Source organism: Vulpes vulpes, chromosome 12 (assembly GCF_048418805.1).
Source record: "Vulpes vulpes isolate BD-2025 chromosome 12, VulVul3, whole genome shotgun sequence".
Taxonomy (NCBI): domain Eukaryota; kingdom Metazoa; phylum Chordata; class Mammalia; order Carnivora; family Canidae; genus Vulpes; species Vulpes vulpes.
The window spans coordinates 136354177-136378336 of record NC_132791.1 but is presented as its reverse complement, the minus strand read 5'-3'; the positions used below and the strand labels follow the sequence as shown (position 1 = coordinate 136378336).

At 44.6% G+C, this 24160-nt stretch overlaps 2 protein-coding genes across 6 annotated transcripts in view; one reads left to right on the top strand and one right to left on the bottom strand.

The window, feature by feature from the left end:
* The window catches only part of ADPRM (ADP-ribose/CDP-alcohol diphosphatase, manganese dependent), a 31987-nt gene extending 23348 nt beyond the window's left edge, over positions 1 to 8639 (bottom strand). For 3 of the 5 annotated variants that reach the window (XR_011995939.1, XR_011995940.1, XM_072730362.1), the window contains exons 1-3: positions 8477 to 8639; positions 2882 to 3493; positions 1848 to 1964 (exon numbers count right to left, since the gene is read on the bottom strand). Coding sequence is in view for 3 of the 5 variants with exons in the window: in XM_072730362.1 (XP_072586463.1) it covers positions 1848 to 1964; positions 2882 to 3493; positions 8477 to 8639 (892 nt within the window). In the remaining 2 variants the exon portion in view is untranslated. Of the gene's footprint in view, positions 1 to 1847; positions 1965 to 2881; positions 3494 to 7512; positions 7659 to 8476 lie in introns of those variants that run through there. The other 2 variants (XM_072730363.1, XM_072730364.1) reach the window with 2 other exon arrangements.
* On the top strand, positions 8638 to 22871 carry SCO1 (synthesis of cytochrome C oxidase 1). The gene is made up of 6 exons (XM_026005518.2): positions 8638 to 8916; positions 9846 to 9936; positions 12727 to 12924; positions 13688 to 13780; positions 17705 to 17820; positions 21974 to 22871. The coding sequence occupies exons 1-6, from the start codon at positions 8638 to 8640 to the stop codon at positions 22106 to 22108; spliced, it is 912 nt and encodes a 303-aa protein (XP_025861303.2). The 3' UTR covers positions 22109 to 22871.
* The last annotated feature ends 1289 nt before the right edge of the window (positions 22872 to 24160 follow it).

Sequence of the window (24160 nt, the reverse complement as noted above, 5' to 3'; positions counted from 1 at the left end):
TTGCTGCAACAAATAGCAAGGCCAGCCTTCTAACTGCATGGCCCAAACCCCAGAGGCAGAGGCAAAATGACCTCTCAATACCCAAAATGGAAGTCAAAGAGCAAAGGAGAACAACAACAACAAAAATTGCTATTAGCCATTTAAAACTTTGCTATAAAAAAACTGTGATCAAGGGTTTGTTCATCAGGTGTCTGAACTCACAGAAGGGAGTATGAATATAGGACACGGCTAACATCCACAGGGGGCATAAAAGGAAATGGGAGAAATCCAGGACAGGGTGGGAAAGGAGATGGGGTGGACTTCAGTCTCAGCCAAAAGCAGGAACTACCGAAAGAACTGTGTCATTTATCTCAGTCTCCTGAGCTTCAGGATGAAAGGGTTGACGGTATGACCCGTAGGTCCCTCTCAGCTCCAGTATTCTCTGAAGCGACCAAACAGCAGAGACAAGTGAAGTGTCCCAATTTTTAAGACCACCTACTGAAGAGCCAATGTCACATCACGCCAATAACCCCAGGGCACCCTGTTTTCTCTGAGCCTCGGATGACACTTGGTACTCCCATGGCAGCACAGACACTCCCACTCCACCTACACGTTTTCTCCACTTCGGTGAAGAGTCACGACTATTTATGGAGGTGTACTTTTAGATCATCAGCTATCAGAATAGCTTGTCATCTTCAAGGGGTTTTCATGTTCCTAATTCCATTTGGTGCAATCCAGAGAAAAACAGAAGCTTATAAGTTCAAACACTTACCCAGACTCACACAGTGCACAGAAACAAATGCATACAGAACAGTCCCCTGCCCTTGGGACCCCGGGCACAGGCAGCTCAGCCATTATGCCACATCAATTCTACACCTAGGATCTAAACTCCATGCCCAAACCAAGTACACCAGCCACACTGCAAATCCAGAATTCAGTTCTCCATGTGCGTGCATGTGGGCACACATGTGTGCACACACCTGGAGCTGAGTGTGTATTAAGCACCTCCTGATTGCCACAACCTGTGATGACAGCCCATCTGCAAGATGATTCTAGGTGGAAATAACATCAGTCTCATTTCCTCACGGGCATGTGGCAGACAGTCCAGAACTGAAGTACCCACTGCCAGCAGCGTCTCTAATGCTCATGCCATTACCAGCTCTGGTTCCACCAGACAGCTGAGGCCTCTGGCTGGTGGCCACTGTGCTGAGCAGCAGGTATCCTGAGGCTGAGGTCTGGAATGGGGCCTGGCCTGAATTTCTCACTCACATGTTATAGTCGACCCATGAACAAAGGTTTGAACTCCGTGGGTTCACTTATCCACATGATTTTACAGTAAATACAGTGAGTGCATTTTCTCTTCCTTACGATTTTCTTAGTAACATTTTCTTTTCTCTGCCTCACTTATTTAAGAAGATAGTATACGATACACATAACATACAAAACATGTGCCAATCAACCATCATCGGTAAGGCTTCCAACCAAGAGTAGGCCATCTGTAGTCAAGTTCCTAGGGAGTCACAAGTTATCCATGGATTTTCGACTGTGGGGGGGAAGTGCCCCTGACCCGCATGCTGTCCAAGGGTCAAGTGTACTACAAAAATGACCCCAGGTGCTGAAATTCTCCTTGGAAACCTAAAAGGCCATCTCACAGGCACTAACATACAGCAAGACATTTTCCCTACTTTATAGTCCTTTCCTGACTGGACTGTACACATCGATTTTATACTCAGGTTCTCCATAAAGAAAGGAAGGTATTCATTTGACAGCAAGAAGACACCACAACATAAATATTATTAGGTATACCTTCAAACCTCACTTTCCCATTCTCTAAAATGCTGGCATAATCAAGTAATATAAATACTTACTCACAATCACCACCTTTTCCTGGTTTGTGTCAGAGAACGTAAGAACTTCATTCAACCAGTTAAGCTGCTCTTGACTGAATCCTCCATTAAACTGGACAAACTGGGGCTCAGAGAGTCCTGAAATGAATGCAGTACATCAGACACATCAGCTCTTGCCTCCTCTGGGCATGCACACTTGGCTAACATGGGGACACTTGTACTTTTCTGTAGGAAAATGTGGCAGCACTTGACTTAAATAGGAAATGACAAGAATTGAGAGCAACATACAGATAAATTGCCCGTATCCCACTTGTCTGCTAACCTTGCTAGCTCCATGTTACACTGAACACCAAACACAGGCTCCTGACTGTGTCTACGGAGACAGTCACCTTGCACCCCATTGGCCATTTCCTGTGTCCTTTAATGATGCCAGGGTGTCACTGTACTCAGCACCTTTCCATCTGTCCCCCTCTCTCTCCTGAACACTCCGCCCATCCCGCACTTCCCAAGGACAACCTCGATGTACTTCCAAGCATTTAAGTTTCTGCTTCAATGTTTTTCCTCCCTGGAGAGGCCACCTCTGACCAGCTAAGCTAAAACACTATTCTAAGTCCTTATCTTTAAAATTACACATAATTTTCCTGGCAGCATTTATTGCTGCGGACATAATTCTGTTTGTTTTTGGTTTGTCCTGCCCACCTACTTCTCTTGCTTCCTCCACTCCACCCATCCCATTAAAACAAAACAAAACAAAACAAAATAAACAAACAAAAACTCATACACAAAGGTGACACTGTCAGCATTACTTCTGGCTCTGAAGAGCTAGCCCTGGAAAAAGGGACTGGCCCAGAGCAGGCTTTCAGATACCCGTTAAATGAATGAATCTTGAACCAGCTGCAACCAATCCATGCGCCGTGAGGCCTGTGAGAAATCCTGCCCCTGAACGACAGCGACAATATACTTTTACCTTAATCATCCATCTTCCTGCTGAATAAAAGGTAGCTGAAGAATGTAAAGACAATGTATTAGATTCTCAGCTCAAAGGAATAATTCACCTTGCGGACTATTCAACTCCGAATTTGGATTGTGCTCCCTCAGTATCTTCAGACACTGCTGGTATTTTGGAGAGGACTGATCCACACCTAAGACGCTCAAGTCGTAAGCATCCAGTAAAATGAACCGGAAGTGAGGGAACGGGACAAAGTGATAGGCATAGTAATCCTCCGAAGGCACAGTCTCAGGGTGATGCACAATCTGGTCTTCTAAAAACTTTGTGTTAAGTTTAGAATTCGTCAGGTAGTTTCTGCTGAAGTTATAGAACTCATGGTTCCCCCACGTGTGGTGAACCGGGACTTTAAGCATCTGGAAAGTGTTCATAACAAGTTCTAGCGACTTCTCGGAGGCTTTATACTGTGCGTTATATCCATCAATGATATCTCCAAGCTGAAGCACACAGCGGGGCAGGCGGCCCTCTGTATTCCAGTGTTCGATGGCACCCCGCAAGTGAAGAAGACTATGTCTGTAGTACCTCCGCCTGTTTCCTTGGAAATTATAGCCATCTTCTAAATCAGCATATTGAATGTCTGCTATTACCCCAAAGGAGAAGAGAAGCTCCGAATTCTCACTCAGGGTTCCAGGCTTATCGTCCATAACCTCCAAACAGCTTTCTAGATAAATGAGATAAAGGAAAAAAACGTTACTATGCTATAAACATTTTACTTTTCCAAAAGGGCCGAAGAGGATGGTAAACTATTAATAATAAAGAGAGAAGCACATGAGCCTTCAAGTCCAATTGTCCTGGAGACAAAGTACCAAGTCCTTCAAACAGTTTAGTCCTCTTCTCTGTAAAATAACCTCTACTCTTCAGAAGAGAAACAATTTACAAAAAAAGGTATCATCCTATCATTGAACAGGCATTCTAAATCCAGGAAAGTCAAACTCACATCTGGTAGAACTTGTGATTTTTAAGAAATCTACACTAGTTTTTTTTTACACATACACACAGTACTTTCTTCCACAAACACAAAAAATAATTCTATCACAACCTCAGGATTCTTTTTATAGAAAGTTACATATTACACTTGTTCATTGTACTTTGGCTAGGTTCCTGCTACAGATTATTTTGTGTCAGGCTGGATCTTTTCTCTTCTTTGGTGTGTAGGTTGCTTGAAAGAACTTGCTCATATTTTCTATCTGGAATAACAGGGGGAAGAGATGAAGAAAGGAGAGGAATCATTTTAAATAAAGAAACAAAATCCAGCACAAAAACTAGCTATATTATTGATGTAATGATCTTCATTTCTGAGAAATGGTTCCTGGTTATTCAACAGCTGGATTCGAATTTGAGCCAGCTTTTTTTTTAACATGAATATTAACTACCCTCATAACCAAAACGGAAAATACATCATCTTTTCTTCTCACATGTGATCTGTGCCCTGCCACACTACCCGAGAACAAAGGAGTTAGACCTGAAAATCTTTTATTAGATTATTTACAATCTAAATAACCATTTGTAATGCCTCAAAAGAGCCAAAACAACTAAGAATTAAATTAAAAACCAAAGGCCATGACCCTAAAGAATCAACTACTCTTACTATAAAGTCTATGGCAATAGACTGCACCATGGCATCTAAGCTTATTAAAGCTCCTTGTTTCTAAAACAACTTCATGTGGAATTTCTAAAATTACTTTCAGACTCCTGGTCTCCAGTGGCCCCTACAGCTACTGAGTTCTCTTTAATCATCCACAGATGTGTGAAATCCTAGCTGACAGAGGGCTGCTGTCCGAGGTGGGGGTGACAACTCCACAGCCCATAAGGGAGCCAGACTTCAATTTGAGAATCAGAGGTCTCTTTTCATTCCGAAATCACTGTCACTAAAGGACACACATTCTATGTGATCCACCCAATTACTTTCCTTTCTTCCTTAATTGGATTGGGTAGAACTAGCCCTAACACAGGTATAAAGCAGCACTAGAAAAAGGCTGGAAATCTTGAAGAGCAGCTTGGTGTTCTAACACTTTTTTTTTTTTCATTTGCTCGCTTCCTTCTGCAGTCCCCATCCGAAAATCCCAGTAGATACCAGGCCAGCTATTATGTGTGCAGGGTGGGTGAGATCATCTGATTTGAAGGGTGGAGAACTCAGATACATTAAATATCAAATTCATCTAAGTTAGATGAAAATCTGTAGTCTTATTTGGTTTCAAATATTTGTGATTCAAAATACAGATTAGTAGGAGAATCCAAACAGAAGATAACTGGGTACATGTTATCACTGGAACATGATTACCAGAGCTTAAGAGAAAGTGGATTCTGGGGAGGCTTTTATCCCTTGCCAAATGTGTTTGTTTGTTTTTGTCTTTAAACTCAGAGGCTGTAGGGATGCCTGGGTGGCTCAGTGGCTGAGCATCTGCCTTCATTCAGCTCAGGTCATGATCTCGGAGTCCAGGCATCGAGTCCAACGTAGGGCTCCCCATGGGGAGCCTGCTTCTCCCTCTGCCTATGTCTCTGCCTCTCTGTGTCTCTCATGAATAAATAAATCTTTAAAAATAAATAAATAAACAAACTCAGAGGCTGTAAGGTGATGATCTGTATGGCGAATCTCCCAGAGGGAGCTTTTAGTGATCTTCTAGGAGAAGCCATTATTTTTGCCTGCCTAGTTAGTATTCATTTCCTATTCTTCTGGTAATAGCAGCCCTAGTCCCTCTAGGCATCCACACAAATCCCTGCATTGCTGCATGTGCTATGACCTTTACCCCCTGGCTGTGCACGTGTCTGAAAAGCACACACATGACCCCGCCCTGGCCTGTAAGTGCCCAGTTTCCCTCTGATCAGCTGGGAGTAAGCATATCACCCTGAGCCTTAACGCAGGGGCTTTTGCTGCAACCACATTTGTGAAGCTGATGATGAAGGCCGGAGCTGCTGGGGAAGGTTACCTGAGAAGAAGTCCAACCTGGAAGGAAGCACATTTGAATGATGCAAAGAAGTCAAGTCCTAGAAACATCAGTTGAATACTGGGATCCACCTGTTCCTCCTAGAACTACTCTTGGTCATTCAATTCCATCAGCCATTACATTCTCCTCTGACGGCTCAGTTGGTTAAATGTCTGATTCTTGGTTCGACTCAGGTCTTGATCTCAGGAGCCCCCCTCGGCGTTCAGCACAGAGCTCGCTTAGGATTCTCTCTCCCTCTCTCTCTCTGCCCCTCCCACCCTCATGCTCATGTGTGCACGCTCACACACTCTCTCTCCCTCTCTAAATAAATAAATAAATAAATAAATAAATAAATAAATAAATAAATTTTCCTCTGAATCTAGTCAAATTGAACTGGCTCTAAGATTCCTGTCATGTTATATGAAAAGTCCCATCAGATACACCTTTCACTGGAATACAGTTCAATTTAGAGAAGAAACTCAAGGGTAAACTAAGATTTGCCAACTTTTTCAAGAAAATTAAGCAATGTGCAGGGAAGCAGCGAGGGCCACACACTTCAAAACAGTAATGTATTCTGGGGGAAGAAAAGAGATCAGAAATGTCAAAGACATACGGCAGGGAACATATAGTTTTACAAAATAAAGACATTACTTTTAAACACAGAAATGCAAACTGATATTGCCATCTGTTAAAAGAAAGATGTGAAGCAAGCAGGAGAGACAAGGCTATGTGTAAGGAAAGACTGTTAGGATCAGAAGTAAGTCAGGCGGGTCCAAAAAACCCCAGTGGGCAGGGAACGCTATCCACTAGTTCGTGCCTTTTGTCTCTTATCGTATGGTTCTGGGAGGTGCCAGGGAGCTCAAAAAGACTATTCGGGTGGACAGAGAGAGGAAAAGCAAACAAACAAAAAACCCCAGACACCTCCAGTGAGGAAATGCAGAATTAATAAATGTGCCAATGCCATGGGACTTTGTCAAAATACCCTGCATCCTCCACCAGATACACACACAGAGTGGGTGAGTGGAGGATGACTGCTGAAGCCGATAATGGGCACGTGAGGTTTGTGCTCTCTTGCTTTTCTGCATGTTTCTAAATGTCTATGGAGTTTTTAAAAAGTTTAGAGAAGAAAAAAAGTCTGGACAAATCAGAAGATCCAAGGAAATAATGTGCTCTTGAAAAGAAAGGAAAATCCCGAGTTTTAAGTGAGGTTTATTCTAAAAGTTTGGAGTGCACCGTTATTTGTGAAGTTACCTAGGTTTTACTTAAGAGGCAGGAGGATGGCTGCTGGAAGCTTTGAAATTGGAAGACCTGAAAGTGAACTGCAGTCCCAGGTTTTCCTAAAGGGAAATAACTCTCAGGGGCACTTGTGAGATTCAACTAACATACTGTAATCTACTTTGTAAATCACATGGCACTACCTGCACATTAATTACTTTTTAATTACCTGAAAACATATCTGCCTAGTGAACCTCAAGATAACCAAAACAACAAACCAAAACATTTTATAGAACAAAATAGAGTAGAAAATTTGTATGACTGACATAATTAACACACAGTGGAGCAATGAGAAAGATGAAGAAAATTTTTAGATGCTCACTGCCTGAATGAGGAAAGTATTTTTGTGTCTTTTTGGCAATTGGGGGAAAAACTTCTCCCAGGGCGGGGAAATAGCCACGGAAACAGGCAAGTAGAACCCTCACCCACGGGAAACCTCAGGGCAGAAAAATTAGTTTGAGAAGGAACTGAAGTGCGGAACCTGGGACACCTGGGGGGCTCAGTGGCTGAGCATCTGCCTTCGGCTCAGGGCGTGATCCTGGGATCGAGTCCTGCATCGGGGTCCCCGCAGGGAGCCTGCTTCTCCCTCTGCCTGTGTCTCTGCCATTCTCTGTGTCTTTCCTGAATAAATTAAAAAAAAAAAAAGAAGTGCAAAACTTCCAGAAAATCCCGGTTCAATTCGGGAATGAAGAAATGCGGGTATCAGCAGAGTCCAGCCTGACTGTGGAGGGGGGAGCACACTCACTCGCGAGTTATGCCGGCTGCACACCCACACGCAGTGGGGCACGCGGGGGCTTCGCTCGGGGCAAGCTCCCTGATAAAAGGCACGCAGGAGCAGAATCTGAAGTCAGGAGGAGAAGTAGAGGGTTTTTCTTTGCCCCCGCCCCACGTGTTTTTCTGTTTTGCCAATCCAGCGCGGAGGCCTTAGGGGTGCAGACACCGGGATGGAAACACAGGCAAAGAGGCCGCGTGTGCACAAGCTGCAGCTTCCGCAGCCAGAGAGAAGGATGCTCTGAGCCCGCGAGGGCGGCTGGGCTGTCCCCGGCCTGGCGCCAGGCGCGGTCCCAGGGAGGACGTCATCCGCACACCTGAAGCCCGGCAAGCCCGGCGCCACAGGTGCCCCGAGGTCGCCGGGGGGTGCGGGGTTCGCCCCCAGCCGACGCACCGGGAGCGCACACTCGGCGCCGCGCTCCGCCCCAGCCCGCCCAGGGCCACCCCTGGGAGTAAGTCCCGGACGCCGAGCGCAACGGGCCGGCCCGCACCCCAGGACCGATGCAGCGGGGGCCGCGCGGCTGGGGGTGCTGCCCGGGCGGTCCGCGCCCCCGCCCGCGCCCGAGCCCGCCGCAGCCTCCCGCGCCCGCCCGCGCCCGCCCGCGCCCGCCCGCGCCGCCAAGCCCCCGCCCAGCCGCGGCCGGACCCGCCTCCAGCCGCGAGGAACCACCTACCGCGCGCCGGCTCCGCGGCCGCGGGCTCCCTGGCTACCGGCTGGGCGACCTCGCCACCAGCGAGCCGAGCGGAAAGAGCGGCCCCCTGCGACTTCCGGAGGAAGTGGCCGCGGCGCCGGAAGTCGGGGGGCGGGCCAGAGGAGGCGCGGTCCGCCGCGGTCATGGCGGGGCTGTGGCTGCTCCCCGGCCCGGGCGTGCGGCTTCCGGGGGCCCGACTGTGGCGGCTGCTGCCTCGCGGGCTCGGGGTCTGGGCTCCGGCCGACGGCGCCGACGCCAGCGCCGGCGTCTGGCGGAGGCAAGTCTGCGCGTGGCGGGCCTCGGAGCTCGCTGGCCGCGGCCCGGGAAGGCGGCCCGTGAGCACGGCGATGCCGCCCCCGCCGGGGTCGTCCGGCTCGGAGCCCAAGGGCCGCAGAGACCCCACGCGCCCCTCCAAGCCCGGGGTGAGTGCGGCCCTGCAGCCCTCCCTGCACCGCGGCCTGCGGCGCCCTCCTCCCCGGAGCGGAGGACGTGACAGCCGACGGCTTCCCCACGCCGCTGCCGTCTCGGGCTTGGGTTGCAGCGCGCTGGGGCGCCCGCTCCTCCCCGGATGCCGCGAAGATAGGGTTCGCGTTCTCCTCGGAGGCCTCGGCCTCGCGTCGGCCGGGATTGAGGGCTGGGAGCATGTTTAGTTCTGTCGCTTGAACCCCCTTGAGAGGGTCGCCGTGTGGCGGGGTCGAGAGGGAGCGAGGCGAGATGCGCGTCGTGGTTGCGTGCGGGATAGGCCATCTTACTACATCTTTCTCAGGTGCTCGTTCCGACCCCAGGAGAACTTGACAGCTGAGAGAGGTGGGCTTTAGAAGCTGGGGCGGGCGGGAGGGGAGGTTCACGACGGAGGCCGAGGAGGTGGACATCCACCTCGGGACTGGAGAAGGAGCGCAAACAAGTAATTTGCGAGGAGCTCCGTTTCTGCTTTGGCTCTGTTATTTCTGGAAGCCAGAGTTGGGTCAAACCGAATTTTCTTTGTTTTGTGTTCCTAGTTATCAGTCAGCACAGTCACCCAAGTAACGGGTTTTGAAATCAGCAGATGGCAGTCGGGGTTGCGCGGAGGGAACAGTCGTGAGACTTGAGCTTTGGGTCTCATTCACCTGGAATGCACTTTCGGAGTTTCCCTTTGGAAATGAATGCCTCCGTGATTGTGATCACCGCGGTGTAAAGTGCCTCCAGACTCTGGGTACTTCCTCCCCCCCAGAGGAACAGGAGACCTTCTGTATATTTAACAGAATCGGGACTTGTATTCATGTCTATGAAAGACCACCATAGTGAATTCAGTGGGGTTGAGTGTTTGCATCTTACTAATATATATCTTTATTTGAAATCTCTGCCCCAGTAGCCTGTTTCCTGGAAGTCTTTGGCATTCACGTTTGCAATTGGTGGAGCTTTACTGGCCGGAATGAAGTACTTCAAGAAAGAAAAGACACGGAGTAAGTAGACATTCTCTGGTTAGCTCTGAATAAAATTCTTCTTTTCTAGCATCTTTTGTTTTTAGAATTCTTATCTTTAGATAATTTGATAGGAGCAAAATAGTTTTAAAGATGGCCTACAGAGTTCCTGTGTATCTTTCGCCTAGCTTCCCAGTTAACAAATTATATAACCATGCATGGCTCATTTGTCTAAAGTAAGAAATTAAAATAGGTGCAATACTATTCACTGGATTTCAAAGCCATCTGTTTTTTTCATTTTTTCATTTCATTTGATCAGGTCCAGGATCTAGTCCAAGATACCACCATCTAACAGAATGAAAAGACTTGTGGACAGGCTTGGATGTGGGTGATTGGAAGCCCAGAGGGTACAAAGATGATTGAGGCATAGTCCAGCCATCGAGGTGCATATTACAAGGAAGCAGACACAGGAGTAAAAGATTTCACGAGGGCCAAAGAAGGGCCAACCTGCACTGCAGACCACAGAGTATCGGCAGAGGCCAGAGGCTGACCATGGATGATGGACAGATAGGGAGAACCTGGTCAGGGGGTGCCAGGAACTGCTCCAGATTAGCATGGGAAGTGTTTAGAAATTGTTTGCATGCACTTTATATTTTAGTGAATATTCCAGGCTTTTAAGATTTGGTTTAGAAGTTTCCAGTAAACCTTTAAAATATCACTTCAATCTGTCATGGTTCTTTAGAGTCAATTTTGATGCCATGATACAAAGGATGTTTTTAAATCCATGAAAATTTTTTAAAAAAATTTTTTTAATAAATTATATACGTGAGAATTCATAGGTTTTAGAATCTTAGCATTATAAGATCCATATCAACATATGATGTTGATTTTGTGTAACAATCACTTTTATTATACGATTTTCATATTCTAATAAGAAATTAAGATCCTACAGTTTCACAAAGAAACAAATCTGAGAAACTAGGACTGTAGTGGCAGAGACAGTTCTAGGATATGCAAGCTTTTGAGTTTAGTTTGGAATTTCGCCTGCAGTAATACTTGTTTTATAAAAAATTGTTGTAAGTGCACCTGGTGGGTGGCTCAGTGGTTGAACATCTGCCTTCAGCTCAGGGCGTGATCCCGGGGTCCTGGGATCGAGTCCCACATCATTCCCCACAGGGAGTCTGCTTCTCCCTTTGACTATGTCTCTGCCTCTCTCTGTGTCGCTCATGAATAAATAAGGTCTTTAAAAAATTATTATAAAACTACTAAAAGTATTTCTAAATCATTTTAGAGTCTTTGCCGACATGCTGTCTCATCATCTCTAAATACTTCACTGTGTACTTTTTATGAACAAGTATGTTCGCCAACATAATCATAATGTAGCCATTAAAATCAGAAAACTAACATTGACATGTTAACTACCATTCAGTATTCAGACCTCATTCAAGTTTTGCAACTTGATGTTTTTTATCCCAGAAGGATCCGGTTCAGAAACATACCTGTACCTACTTTTCTCTGTAGTCCCCTTCAATCTGTAGCGGTTTCTCAGTCTTTATGTGGCTTTCATGACCTTGAAAACTTTGAGGATTACAGGCCAGGTATTTTGTGAAATGTCCTTTAGTTTGAGTTTGTCTGATTCCTCATAACCAAGAATGAGGATTCTTCATGATTATTAGGGAGTCAGACAAACCCACATGTGTCCTTTCAGCAGGAATCTCATAAAAGTGATGCTGTATTCTCACTGCTTCTAGTCTGGTATCATGTGATCTCATTTTGTCCCATTACTGATAATGTTCAGGTTGATCATGCATCTGTTGGGCTTCTCTATGGAAAACATGGTTAATGTGTATTTTATGGTGTGTATTTTCATACATGAATATTCCAGTCCCCCACAAGACTCCCCATTTATGTATGTCCTTATGGACTCGTGCTTTCCTATGCCTTCATAATCTCTTTATTTTGATGCTCAAATTGTTCCGCATTGGTCCCTGGAATCCGAGCAAGCTCCTGTTCTTTTTGACGTGTCTTCAAAGTTCTTAGTTCTTCCTTAAATCTGGCTCATCTTGGACCTCTCTGCCATAGTTCCAATACCAGCCATTTCTCCAAAAAGCCCTGTTTCCTTTTAATGGAGGGTGATCTTTAGAAATCAGAACATGGGCTCATCACTGCTGGGTTGTGTCTGCTCCAGGGTCCTCTCCTCTCTGGGGACCCAGCTAGAAAATGCATTTACTTCTGTATGTATATATTGCAGCCACAAGTTCTTATTGGCACCTTCAGTTGCTGTACAGTACTACAGCATGCATCCTGTCCATCTGTCCACCCTTCTACCTCTCTTGCCATGTGTGATTCTTGTCTTTAACATGCTTATTTACTATTGATCCCTTGTGTGAGGTCCCATGGCCACTGTCCCCACCCCAGTCAGGTGCCCTCCTTGGGACCCTTGGGCTAAGACTCCTGACACCGGGTACCCACCTTGGGCCCAGACAGTCTGGTCTGGGTTTTTGCAGCCTATCCCCCAGCCTATCATGGCCACACCTGACGGCAGGACTGCGTCATTCCAGAAGAGGAAGAAATCTCTTCACCGCTTTGTTTTCTTAGTGTCCTTGCTATGTATCATAGCAAAATAAAATTCATTTGATTTTGTTCATTGTTGTATATTTGTTTTCCTTGAAAGATTTTTTAAGCTTCTTGAAAACAGACTGTTTTCCACATTCCAGACTCATTTCCACCATATGCCGCAACAGGCATGACTGTAGAACTGACTGTACATCAGGCAGTTCAGTGCCTGTGGTTACACTGACTTTTGACCGTGCATGTTTGTATCTCTTCAAGAGCTGGAGAAGGAGCGGCAGCGAAGCCTGGGAAAGCCTTTGCTCGGGGGCCCATTTTCCCTCACCACGCACACTGGAGAGCCCAAAACAGACAGAGACTATGTGGGTCAGTGGGTGTTGATTTATTTCGGTTTCACTCATTGTCCTGATGTCTGTCCAGAAGAACTAGAAAAAATGATTCAAGTCGTGGATGAAATAGGTAAGCCATCACCAACTGTAAAAAGTACATTTACTTAATGTCACCATGCTTCTCACATTCTTGAATTACTGTCATGTCGGGTGTTGGAATCACTTGGGCTCATTGTGAGAACAAAATCTAAGTATTGCACTTGTTTGCTGCTTTGATTCCTGTGACCTTATTCTCTAGCAGAGTGAGTTGTTCTGATGCTAAATGTTAAGTTGCTTAAACATGTCGGGGAGGTTGGGTTTCCCATAGCTCTGCATTGTGTCCCTTCCTTGGTTGTACATGCCCATCCCTGACACTGCCTTCATCCCCGTGACAGACAGACTAGAAAATTGGGCGTGCAGTCTGTGATATGCACTCAGTGGCATTTATTAGCACCAATGAGAAGGCAGGGTACGTCGTTCTTAAAATAGATTGTTTCAGGGGGTTCAGCCCTTATTGATAGTCTCTCTTGTCCTTGAGATACAGTGTGGGGGGCAAACTACAAACATCAGATTGGATCAGGACACAAGATAGTCACATGTCGTGATCCAGGTAACAGGCACACACTGGTGCAGGTGTTTGGTAAGATAATTACCTGGTTCCACCACAGACAATGTGTACATCTGCTCCTCCTGCAGGCCATCTGATCCCCTGCCCCATCCTCTCCACTAGAATGTTATGTGCTCCCCTGTTTCCTCAACACCTTGCTGTAACATTAACTACTGTCCTCTGTAATTGTTGATGTTCCTCTTTTCCCTTAGAGTGTGATTACTGACCAATGAGAACTTTCTTTCAGACAGTATTCCAACTCTGCCAAATTTAACTCCGCTTTTCATCACTATTGACCCAGAAAGGGACACAAAGGAAGCCATCGCAAATTATGTGAAAGGTATGTCATTTTAACAATACATCTTGGGGCTCCTGGGTGGCTCGGTTGCTAATTAAGCATCTGACTCTTGATTTTGCCTCAGGTCATGATCTCAGGGTTATGAGATCGAGCCCCATGTTGGGCTTCATGCTCAGCAGAGTCTGCTTGAAGATTCCATCTCCTTCCCTCTCCCCCCCACTCCCACTCACATGCATGTGTGCACATGCTTTCTCTTAACAAATAAAATAAAAATAATGATAATACTTTACATCTCTTTAAGCTCCTAGAGTTTTTGAAAGATCAACTCATTTGACCTCCATGCCTCATGAAATAGGGAGAACAAATATCATCAGGTTTACAGGCGATTAAAAAGGTGAGGCTGAGTTGTGACTATGGCTGATAAGCAAATAAATAAACAAGTTTCTCAATTCCTAGTGCACAGCTCTGTTTCTTTTGTCACAGGAAGAACTAGACTTGGCCTTCATATATCCATAAAGCTGACAGAACCTTGAGTACAGAGTGAGGACACATTGCTTCTAATTCCAGGTCTACCCCATTCTGTAAAATTAGGACAAACGTATATCCTGGGAGTATGTAGATTGGGAGATTAGAGACTTTATATACAGATTGAGGTCCCAACACATATTTTATAAATCCAGAACACTTACTATGACAGACACATGTATAACTTTTCATGGAAGAATTTCTTCACGTGCAGGTTAAAACCTATGAGAAGGCACTTTAAAAAAAAAAGATTAAGTTATGGTAGAATTAAGGATGAATGTTCAGGTTCTCATGAACTTGGCTAAATTGTGTAATTTCTCAGGATTCAAGTTTTTTCAGCTGAAAAATGATGAGCACAAAAATCTGTTTTGTTATAGGAGTGACAGGAATGTGGGTGCTGAAAAATCAGGAATTGGAATTCTAATTTTAATTATGGTGAAATTGATTTAGGCTATGGTCAAAGGGAGGGGTAATGAATAGTTTTATGTTTAATTTTATCATATGACACATTGTAACACGTATGTAAAGCTTTGAGGTTATTTCAGAGTATGTTTGGAGAAGGAGCTGCTCTTGTTATTTAACATATTTATTGAGCTGTAATTGATGTACAGCAGCACATATTTAAAGTGTACAGTTTATTACCTTTTGTCATATGTCTCCACTTGTGAAACCATCACCACAGCCAAAAAAAATGGATGTACCTGTCACCCCCAAGAGTTTCCCTTGCACCCCTCCTGTCCCTGGGCAGCCAGTGATCTGCTTTCTCTTGACATGGAATAGTTTGCATTTTCTAGTAGTTTATGCAAACAGAGTTATACACTGTATACTCTTTTTAATGGCTTCTTGCAGCATAATTCTTTTGAGACTCATGCATTCTTTAGCCTGATCAGAAGCTCGCTTTCTTATTGCTGAGCAGTATTCTGTTGATGGACATTGGAGTTACTTCCAGTTCGAGGCTGCTACAAGTAGAGCTGCTGAGAGCATTCATGTAGAAGTCTTTATACGGACACATACTTTTCATTTCTCTTGAGTAAATTCATACGAGTGGATTGTTGGATCAGGTAGTAGGTGCACCTTGCTGCTTTTTAAGAAAACTGACAGTTTTCCAAAGTGCTTGCACATTTTTACATTCCTGCCAGCCACGTGTGAGAGCTCCAGCTCCTGCCCATCCTCACCAAACTTGATGTGGCCGGCCTTTAATTTTAGCCACTTCACTAGGTGTTCAATGGTAGATCTTCGTGGATTTGATATGCTTTGTTCTAACGACCATTGGTAGTACACATCTGGGGCTCCTGGGTGGCACAGTTGGTTAAATTATCCGACTCTTGGTTTCAGCTCAGGCCTGATCTTGGGGTCATGAGATCGAGCCCCATGTTGGGCTCCATGCTCAGGGAGGAGTCTGCTTGGGTTTCTCATTCTGTCATCTGTCCCTCCCCCACTTGCTCGTTTTCTCAATAAATCTTCAGGAAAAAAATATGAAGCATCTTTCCATGTACTTATTTACCATCTGTATGTCTTTGATGAGTGTCTTTTCACAACTTTTGCTCATTTCTGGGGCTATTCGTTTTACTTGTATTCCTTTATCATGCATATTCCCAATTTGAGTCTTACAGGTGTATGATTAGCAGATATTTTCTCACAGTCTGTGGCTTGTCATCTCAGTCTCTTAATGTGGTTTGAAGAGCAGCTTTCAATTTGATGAAATCCAGTTTATTAGTGTGTTCTTTTATAGATAATTCTTTTGGTTTCATTTGGAAGAAATCTTTCCCCAACTGAAGGTTACAAAAGTTTATGTTTTCTTGAAGTTGTACAGTTCTTATTAGATATTTAAGGTGAATTTATGCTCATGGCATACAAGTTTAGCTGGAATTTGAACAATATCATGTTTATTTTCTAAAGCAGTAAGCAGCAGGTATAACTCATTGGGTGACAGATGATCTCCAATGTAAGTGTGTGATGTTGGCACTTATTTGTTACCACATGTTAACCAAGTCCTAAATGTCCCCAGAGGAGGAGAGAGCTAAGTTCTCATAATTCAAATGCAAAAACCCTACACTAATATTCTTCACCAGGACATACATACAGTAAATGATGATATAATCTTTACTAATTGCATTGGAATAGGGGGCGGCATTAAAAATAATTCAAGTTCATATGTAGAAAATTATTACAGTTTCAACACTATTTTTTAAAAGGTGTTGATATGCAGTGAATTTAGACTTCATTTACTTTTCTCTCAGAGCAGAAAAGAAAAGCCATCCTACTTTTTCAGTATGTGCACAGTTTATCAATTTAGGATGAATTAGAAATGACAGTAGGCTTTTTTCTCTACCTTTGGAAGAAGGTAATACAATTAATAAGTGTTGGACTGTCATCTCTCCAGTCTGATGCATCCAGGTGTTTTAAATGACTTTAGCTCACTTACACGAATCCCAAAAACCATACAGCCATACATCAGGTGCATGCTGTGAGATTATTTGCTAGAAAATGAGAACTATTGTTATGAGATAAGTAAATCGTGAAGCAAACATTTTTTTCAGGATACAGTGAAAAACTGCTTAATTCATGACAATATCTGTAAACTTCAGCATATGTCAGAAGTATGTCTAAGTATTTAAAAACAACTAAATTTTTTTAAATGTGGTTTAAATAACATAGAATATGTTTCCTCCAGATCCTTACAAGATCATTTTGAAAGGGTCTGATTTACAAAGAACCAGCTTTGGGTTTCATTGCTTTTTCTTTACTGATTCCCTGTTCTCAGTTTCATTGATTTCTGTTCTAATTCTTTTCTGTTCACTTTGGATTTAATTTGCTCTTCTTTCTCTAGCTTCCTAAGGAGGATAATTAGATTCCTGATTTTAGGTCTGTCTTCTCCAATATACAAATTTCAGTGCCACATGACCCCAGAAGCACTGCTTGGGCTGCGTCCCACAAAGTTTGATAAGTTTTCATTGTCAATGAAAATTTCTCTTGAGATTTCTTATTTGACCCACATATTATTCAGAAGTGTGTTTCATCTGCATGTGTGTGTTTGATAAGTTTTCATTGTCAATGAAAATTTCTCTTGAGATTTCTTATTTGACCCACATATTATTCAGAAGTGTGTTTCATCTGCATGTGTTTTAGGATTTTCCACTTACCTTTCTGTTACTGACTTCTGTTTTAACTCTGCTATGGTTTCTGTCCTTTTAAATCTGTTAGGGTCCATTTAATGGCCCAGAATGTGGCCTGTCTTGGTGACTGTGACTTCTTTATTACAAAGGAGTATTTGCATTTGTTCTGTGTGCATTTCTTTTTCCTGTGAATCACGAGGGAGTGTTCAGATACCCATTGGAAGAAAGTGGCAGCAGGAGCTGCTTTATAACTGAGGTTTTTAAAATGGGTGGGGTAGTTTTGCTTGCTTCTCATTTTTCACTGTGTTTCTGATTTTTTATTTAGAATTTTCTCCTAAACTGGTTGGGCTGACAGGCACCAAAGAGGAGATTGATCAAGTGGCCCGAGCATACAGGGTGTACTACAGCCCTGGCCCCAAGGACGAGGATGAGGACTACATAGTAAGTAAATGTTCAGGCATCTCCCACGGGCCAGCTCTCAGGCCCCACACAGTCGTACAGCTCAAATGACTGGCTTTTCAGAAATGAAAGAAAAGCTGAGATCACAAATTCCTCAGGAATTTGGGATATTTGAAAGGGCAACAAAAGTATAGTTTTTTTAAGGATGCTGGTTTAATGTATATTCACTATTCTCATAACCTCATTGCCTGTTTTTGTTTTTAGGTGGCCCATAAAATTATGGGAAAATACATGGCAAGTGGTATTTTAGATTTAATAGAAATGATGCTTAGATACCATGTTGGAAATAAAGAGAAGCCATTGTTTGGGGGCAAAGCTTATTTGGGTTCAAAACATCGTGTAGGTTCTCCACATGTCCCAGGGAGGAGGCAGAAGAAGCAGTGTGAGGCCATGGGGAATGTGGGGAACTGCATTTTTGGAATGGATAAGAATTCTGAAAAGCAAGAGAAAAGATCGAAAGCTATTAGAAGATAGACTTTCCATAAGGTTTATTTTTCTAGGAACTCGATGCTTTGCACAATTACGTGTTTATGTTTGCTTTCGGATGATGGAGGACAGTGAGGAGGTTGTGTTTACATGGAAGAGTTGCGGTGGCATTCGCCAGCACTCCCCCTCCAGCCTCTCCCCTGGGAGGATGTCCCCCTTGCCTTGTTCCTTCTCTTACCTGTGCTGTCACTGTGAAACACCAGCAGAGGGCATCAGGACCACCCTGCCCACCCAGTTTTCTTCTCAATCTGGACATTTCTTCCTGTCCATTAATAGTTGGCCTTGCAGTAGTACTTTCATATCTTCCCTGTCAGGCTCTGGTTTCTCTGTAACATTGGTTGGGCAAAGCGATTAATCATAAGAGTCTATCAGATGCTCAACGATACTGTCAGCTGGCCTTCATGTGCTGGTAAAATACTTGGAAACACTGGGTTGTGTGGTCTACCTTGACTGGTTGGTCTTGACTCAGCCAGAGCACATCATTTTCATGGTTTCTGCCTGTAACCAGCAGTGACAGCGAGGTGCCCTGAGATCATAACCATGAACATGCATTTGGGTGCTGAGATTTGTATTCAGTCATAAGATAGTCCTGCACAGAATCCAGAATACAAAGATTAACTTTTTCATTTTAAAAATTAGAATGCAGATATTTAAGTCTTAAAGAAGACTTCTTGTACCCTCTAGAATGCATCCTGGACCCCACTTTGAGGCCTACTGGTCTACTGCCCTAAGAATTTGACCTTTGATAAGAACCAGTGAATCGTACACCTGAAGCTAATATAACACTGTATGTTATTAACTGCACTGGAATTAAAATAACAAGGAAGAACCAGTGAGATCGTTGCTATACGTTTGCTAAATCAACCAGTAGGGGGAGGTGCTCTCCAGCTTAGGTTTCTCATTGGTACTGGCGCCTTCTGTGCCATGAGGCCACAGATCTTCATCCACAAATGGTATGAGAAGCTTCTGTCAAGATCTAAGGGCCTATAGGGAGTGAGGGAGTGCCATAGGGTTGAGATCTCCATAACAGCAGAAGGGAGGCTTCTGGCTTTCGAGTGCCCGTGGAGTCTTCAGACTGATAGTACGTGCAAAGGGGGCATGCTGGACACTTAGGATTCCGTTGGAAGCTGAGCATGCATGTCACTGCCATATGTATATATATGGCATATATATGTGTGTGTATATATACGTGTGTGTGTGTGTATATATATATATATTCACTATATACACACACACACACGCTATTACTTTAGTCTGTGTTATACACAATTTGGGACGCTTGGGTGGCTCAGTTAAATGTCCAGATGTCTTGATTGCAGCTCAGATCATGATCTCAGGATCCACTGAGTATGGAGCTGCTTAAGATTTTTTCCCTCTGTGTCCCCCATGCTCTCTCATGAAAGAAAAAGAAAAGCACTACAACTGGCTTTCAAACCCAAGAAAAGATATTCAGTTCCACTCAAAATGAAAGAATGGAAATTATACAATGTGATGCCACTTTCAGAAATCTGACCAGCAGAGGTCAGAAGTTTGAAATTCACTGTCAAAATCGAATTTGGGAAAAGAGGGAATCCACTGTTGGAGTGAATTTGGAACAGCAGGCATTCCTGTGCATATGGATATTAGGAATTAACTGATCCATACTCTTCAGGGAGTGGTTTGTCACATTTCAAGTGCAATACCTTTTACATTAGAGATTCTGCTTTGGGGAATTTTTTTCTACACCCATATCCTACAGCATCATTCTTAGAGAAGACTGAACACCCAGGCAACCGTTTTTTTTAAAGCTACTGTGTACGTACTGCTGAGGAATGGAGTCCAGTATCCTGTAAAACGAGAAAGCAGCTACAGTAGATCGTTACTTCCATGCTTGCAGTGAGAGAAGCAGGTGGCACACACACACACACTAATAAATGCAGGCGTTTACTCTGGAAGAATCCAGAAGGAGCTGGTGACAGTGGCCTTCTCCAAGGAGAACAGGGGGACTCTGGGTTTCTAGAAGGAGTGCCAGATTTCCACTGCATAAGTTTACTGTATATTCTTGTGCTCACTTTTATGTATACATGTTACCTTTTCAAAAACATAAGAAGCATATACATGTGTCTAGAAAACTCACACATTAGAAGAGCCACACTGCTGGTCCACAGAAGCAGCGGATTGTGACAGACCCAGGTTCTAGGCTGAGGTCCGGCACTTACTAATGATAAACTCACTCTCAAGCCCTTTTGATTGTTTGCATAGGACTAGGATACCTGGCTCCAGGACTAAGGTGGCGTGTGAAAGAGCTTGTGCGTCATGCTAGCTTCCTTTTTCCATCCGAGAGACACTAGAGCTTCAAAGCACACTGTTAGAAATACACAATCGTTCGCTCTGCCCACAAGCCAGCCAAACGTCGAGATGTGACCACTGACAAGTTTGGCAGATATGGATAGAACAATATTTTCATTATGTATTAGAACGTAATTTATATTAAGAACACTCGTAAAAAAAAAAATCCACTGGAATTCTAGTCTTTCAAGGGAGAGATAGAGAATAGAGTAGGAAAAAGGTAGGGAGAGAGGTGCCAGCTACAGAGTAAGGCTTGAAGAGCAAGCCGGAGACTCCGTTGAGACTCCATCAGATGTGTGGAGAATCGTGGGTCCCCTGTCCCGCTCCTGCTGTACGTTATTCTAAGACACATGAAATCACCAGCTGTTTGAGCTCTTGGCCTACATTCCTTCCGTATGTGCGCAGGCAAGTGGTTCTTTCCATTTGCTACCTCTTTATGAATGTGTGTATATAAAGAAGTAATAACCTCACAGACCTATAATGTGTGGCGGGCATCTTTGGGGGGTGTCGCCAGCTTGGTAATGTGTGATCACATTTCTGTCTTCCTTTTTGTCTTGCCAAATAGCAGTCAAGCCTGAAATAAATTCCAAGGACTCTAGGCGCCAAGTCTTCTCATTTAAAATTGGATTTGGTAGAAGCACATAAATTAAAAAATTGATGACTAATCTAAGCCTCAGAGTTAGGAATGTTTTCAGAACTCTGCCTGGAAAATAGATAATAAATTGAAGATAACTCCTCGGAGGGGTAGCATTTACAGCCTGAGGAGTTAGTTTCCAGATGATCTGCTTCTGATAGGATCATTCAGCGTAGTGTATACAAATTTCTTAGGGGAGAAAAACCCTTGTTTCCACATTTCCCTTTGAATCACTGATATCAAGACTAAACACTGTGCTAGAATTTATATTATATACTTAACAGCAGTAGTTAGTTTTCTGTATTCTTCTCAATAAAAAGTGGTCAGCAGCATTTAGGAGTAAGGAGCTGCAGGTTCTTCCTAAAGCAGCAGCCATGTCTTAGGAGCAGACTCAGAGATCGTGTGGATGCGCATGTTACGGGTGGAACCAAAAGAATTCCAGACTCTTCCTTGTGTTTAGAGCAGTAGTCATTGCGGAGTTCTGGAACACAGAAGACTTTGGATAGTTGTCACCATGAATTTATTATAACAGGCTTAGACCCATTCTGTAAACGACAGGTGTAACAAAGGTTGTTGACGCATTCATGTGAAATTCTCTTCTCCTGTAGCGTTTACTCAGTCACATAAGCAGCATGTTTGGTAATCTTATTGTCCTTTCTCTCCCTCCCCCCACCTCTTACTCTGCAGGTGGATCACACAATAATAATGTACTTGATTGGACCAGATGGCCAGTTCCTAGATTATTTTGGCCAGAACAAAAAGAATGCCGAAATCGCTGGTTGCATTGCCGCGCACATGAGAGAGCACAGAAGGAAGAGCTAGCCAGCGTGGAGGCGGCAGCGGCAGGATTCTCTTGCAGAAGAGGAAAAAGGCTTTATCTCCTATAGGAGCCAAAATATATAGAGACACACACACATGTATATGCAACCTACAGAATGGCCTTCATACCACAAGAGCATCTTTATTTTGGGCGGGGCAGGTTACCCTTGGGTTCAGCCAAGAGAGTTCTTGGAACTGTAAAGATTCCAACGACATAGTCACCTGGGACCAGAGGACCAAGTTAACGTGACGCCAGCAGAGTGGACCTCAGGAAAGCAGGGGGCCGGCAGGTGCGTTTCCCCACATCAGCAGGGCCCTCAGGTCAGCGTTGCTGGTGTCCTGGACCCTCGTCCAGCTTGTGGGGCTGATTTTCCAGCAAGAGTGTTATTTCCATAGTGCCTTCGCTTCCCTGCTTCGAGTTCTTGGGGGCTGCTAACAGTCAAATCAGGCTCTTGGACATTCAGTTAATCTTTAGACTTGAAAACGCATGTGTATATGGTCTTCAGTGTTTACAGAAGTCACGGTCAGGTTTTCATTGTGTTCATCAGCACCTGCTGAGTTTACTAATGAAGAGGGAATTTGGGGAAAAACCAATAGATCAGCTTCTGTAGGGATCTTTTATATGATTTTTCTTTAAATGTGCCGGGTTTTCAGCGACCTACCAAATGGATGGAAGGGAATGTGGATCATGACTGTGACACAGGGCACTTCTCTGCCTAGACCGGGTGGCAGTGGGTGTGAAATAAAGGCGTGTTCAGTTTTGCAAGCATGACCTTTACCGTGGCTGAATCGTGGGTGCACATGGCAGCACACAGCCCTCAAAGAGAGACCCACGGCCTCAGGGGGCCCCTTGGGTGCTTGTGAAAGCCCACGTTCTGGGCCAGAGCCAGATTCGTGGAGTCCGGGGTGGGATGCAGGCCCCTGCACTCGTAAGCAACCTGTAGGTGCCTCAGACCAGGCCTGGGAAGCATGTTCTCGATCTGGGCAAGGGAAACCGTGGCCCACCTTGTGGTGTGACCTTCACAGTGCTGTGCACACAGCCTTTCAGGAAAGTGACTGTCGAGTGTTGGGATGAATCCTTTGTGAGTAACCTTCCCTGGGTGTCTATGTTTGATGGTCACCTTTTTCCACCCAAAGCTGCCACCCAGGGCGAAGTTCTCTGGAAGTTTTCAGTAAATCCTAATGCAACAGGTCTCATCTCTAGTCAGACAACAGGCTCTTGCCCATCACTTGGGTTTGACAGGCACAGGATACAGGCTTATCTTGGCTTTTAAACTCTCAGTACTCCCAGTAAACCTACCAAAAATACATCAGTGTACATGAAAAGAAAAACCATCAATTCTGCAGTGGCCATGGGCTGGTCTGTGTCCCCCCAGGAGCTGTACAGTGAAATGCTGAGCCCCAGTGCCTCAGAGTGTGAACTATATTGGGGGAGAGAGTGTTTTCAGAGTTAAGGGAGTTAAAATGAGGCCCTTGCCCAGTCTCGCTGGTGTCCCTGAGGATGAGGACACAGACCACCTCCACCAGAACCCACCCCCGCCGACACCTCGCCCTGGGACTTCGAGGCTCCAGCGCTGTAGGAGGAGGGGCATATGTTAAGTCCCCAGTGTGCGGGGGTTTTGTTCCAGAACCCTGGAGAAACACCACAGTGGCTCTTCTCTCTCCTCAGGCAGGCTCCTTGAGAAACAACCACAACATCACCTTTGCTAGGGATCGTGTCAAGGCGAGGGATTCACCAAAGGACACAAAAGATACTAAATGGAGGTGCCTGGGGGCCCTGTTGGTTGAGCATCCAATTCTTGATTTCCGCTCAGGTGTCCGTCTCAGCGGTGTGAGTTTAAGCCCCATGCTGGGCTCCATTCTGGGTATGGAGTCTACTTTAAAAAGACAAAAAAGAAAAAAAGATATGTCTAAAATGCCAGACACGAGAAAAGAGGGTCTGTTTTAAGCCACAGGACATTTGTGTGGATCCCTTTGCTATAGGCTTGCTCCCAGAAAAACGCAGTCCTCATTCTCAGCTGTTCCAAGTTAGAGCTTGTGTCATGATCCAGAAAG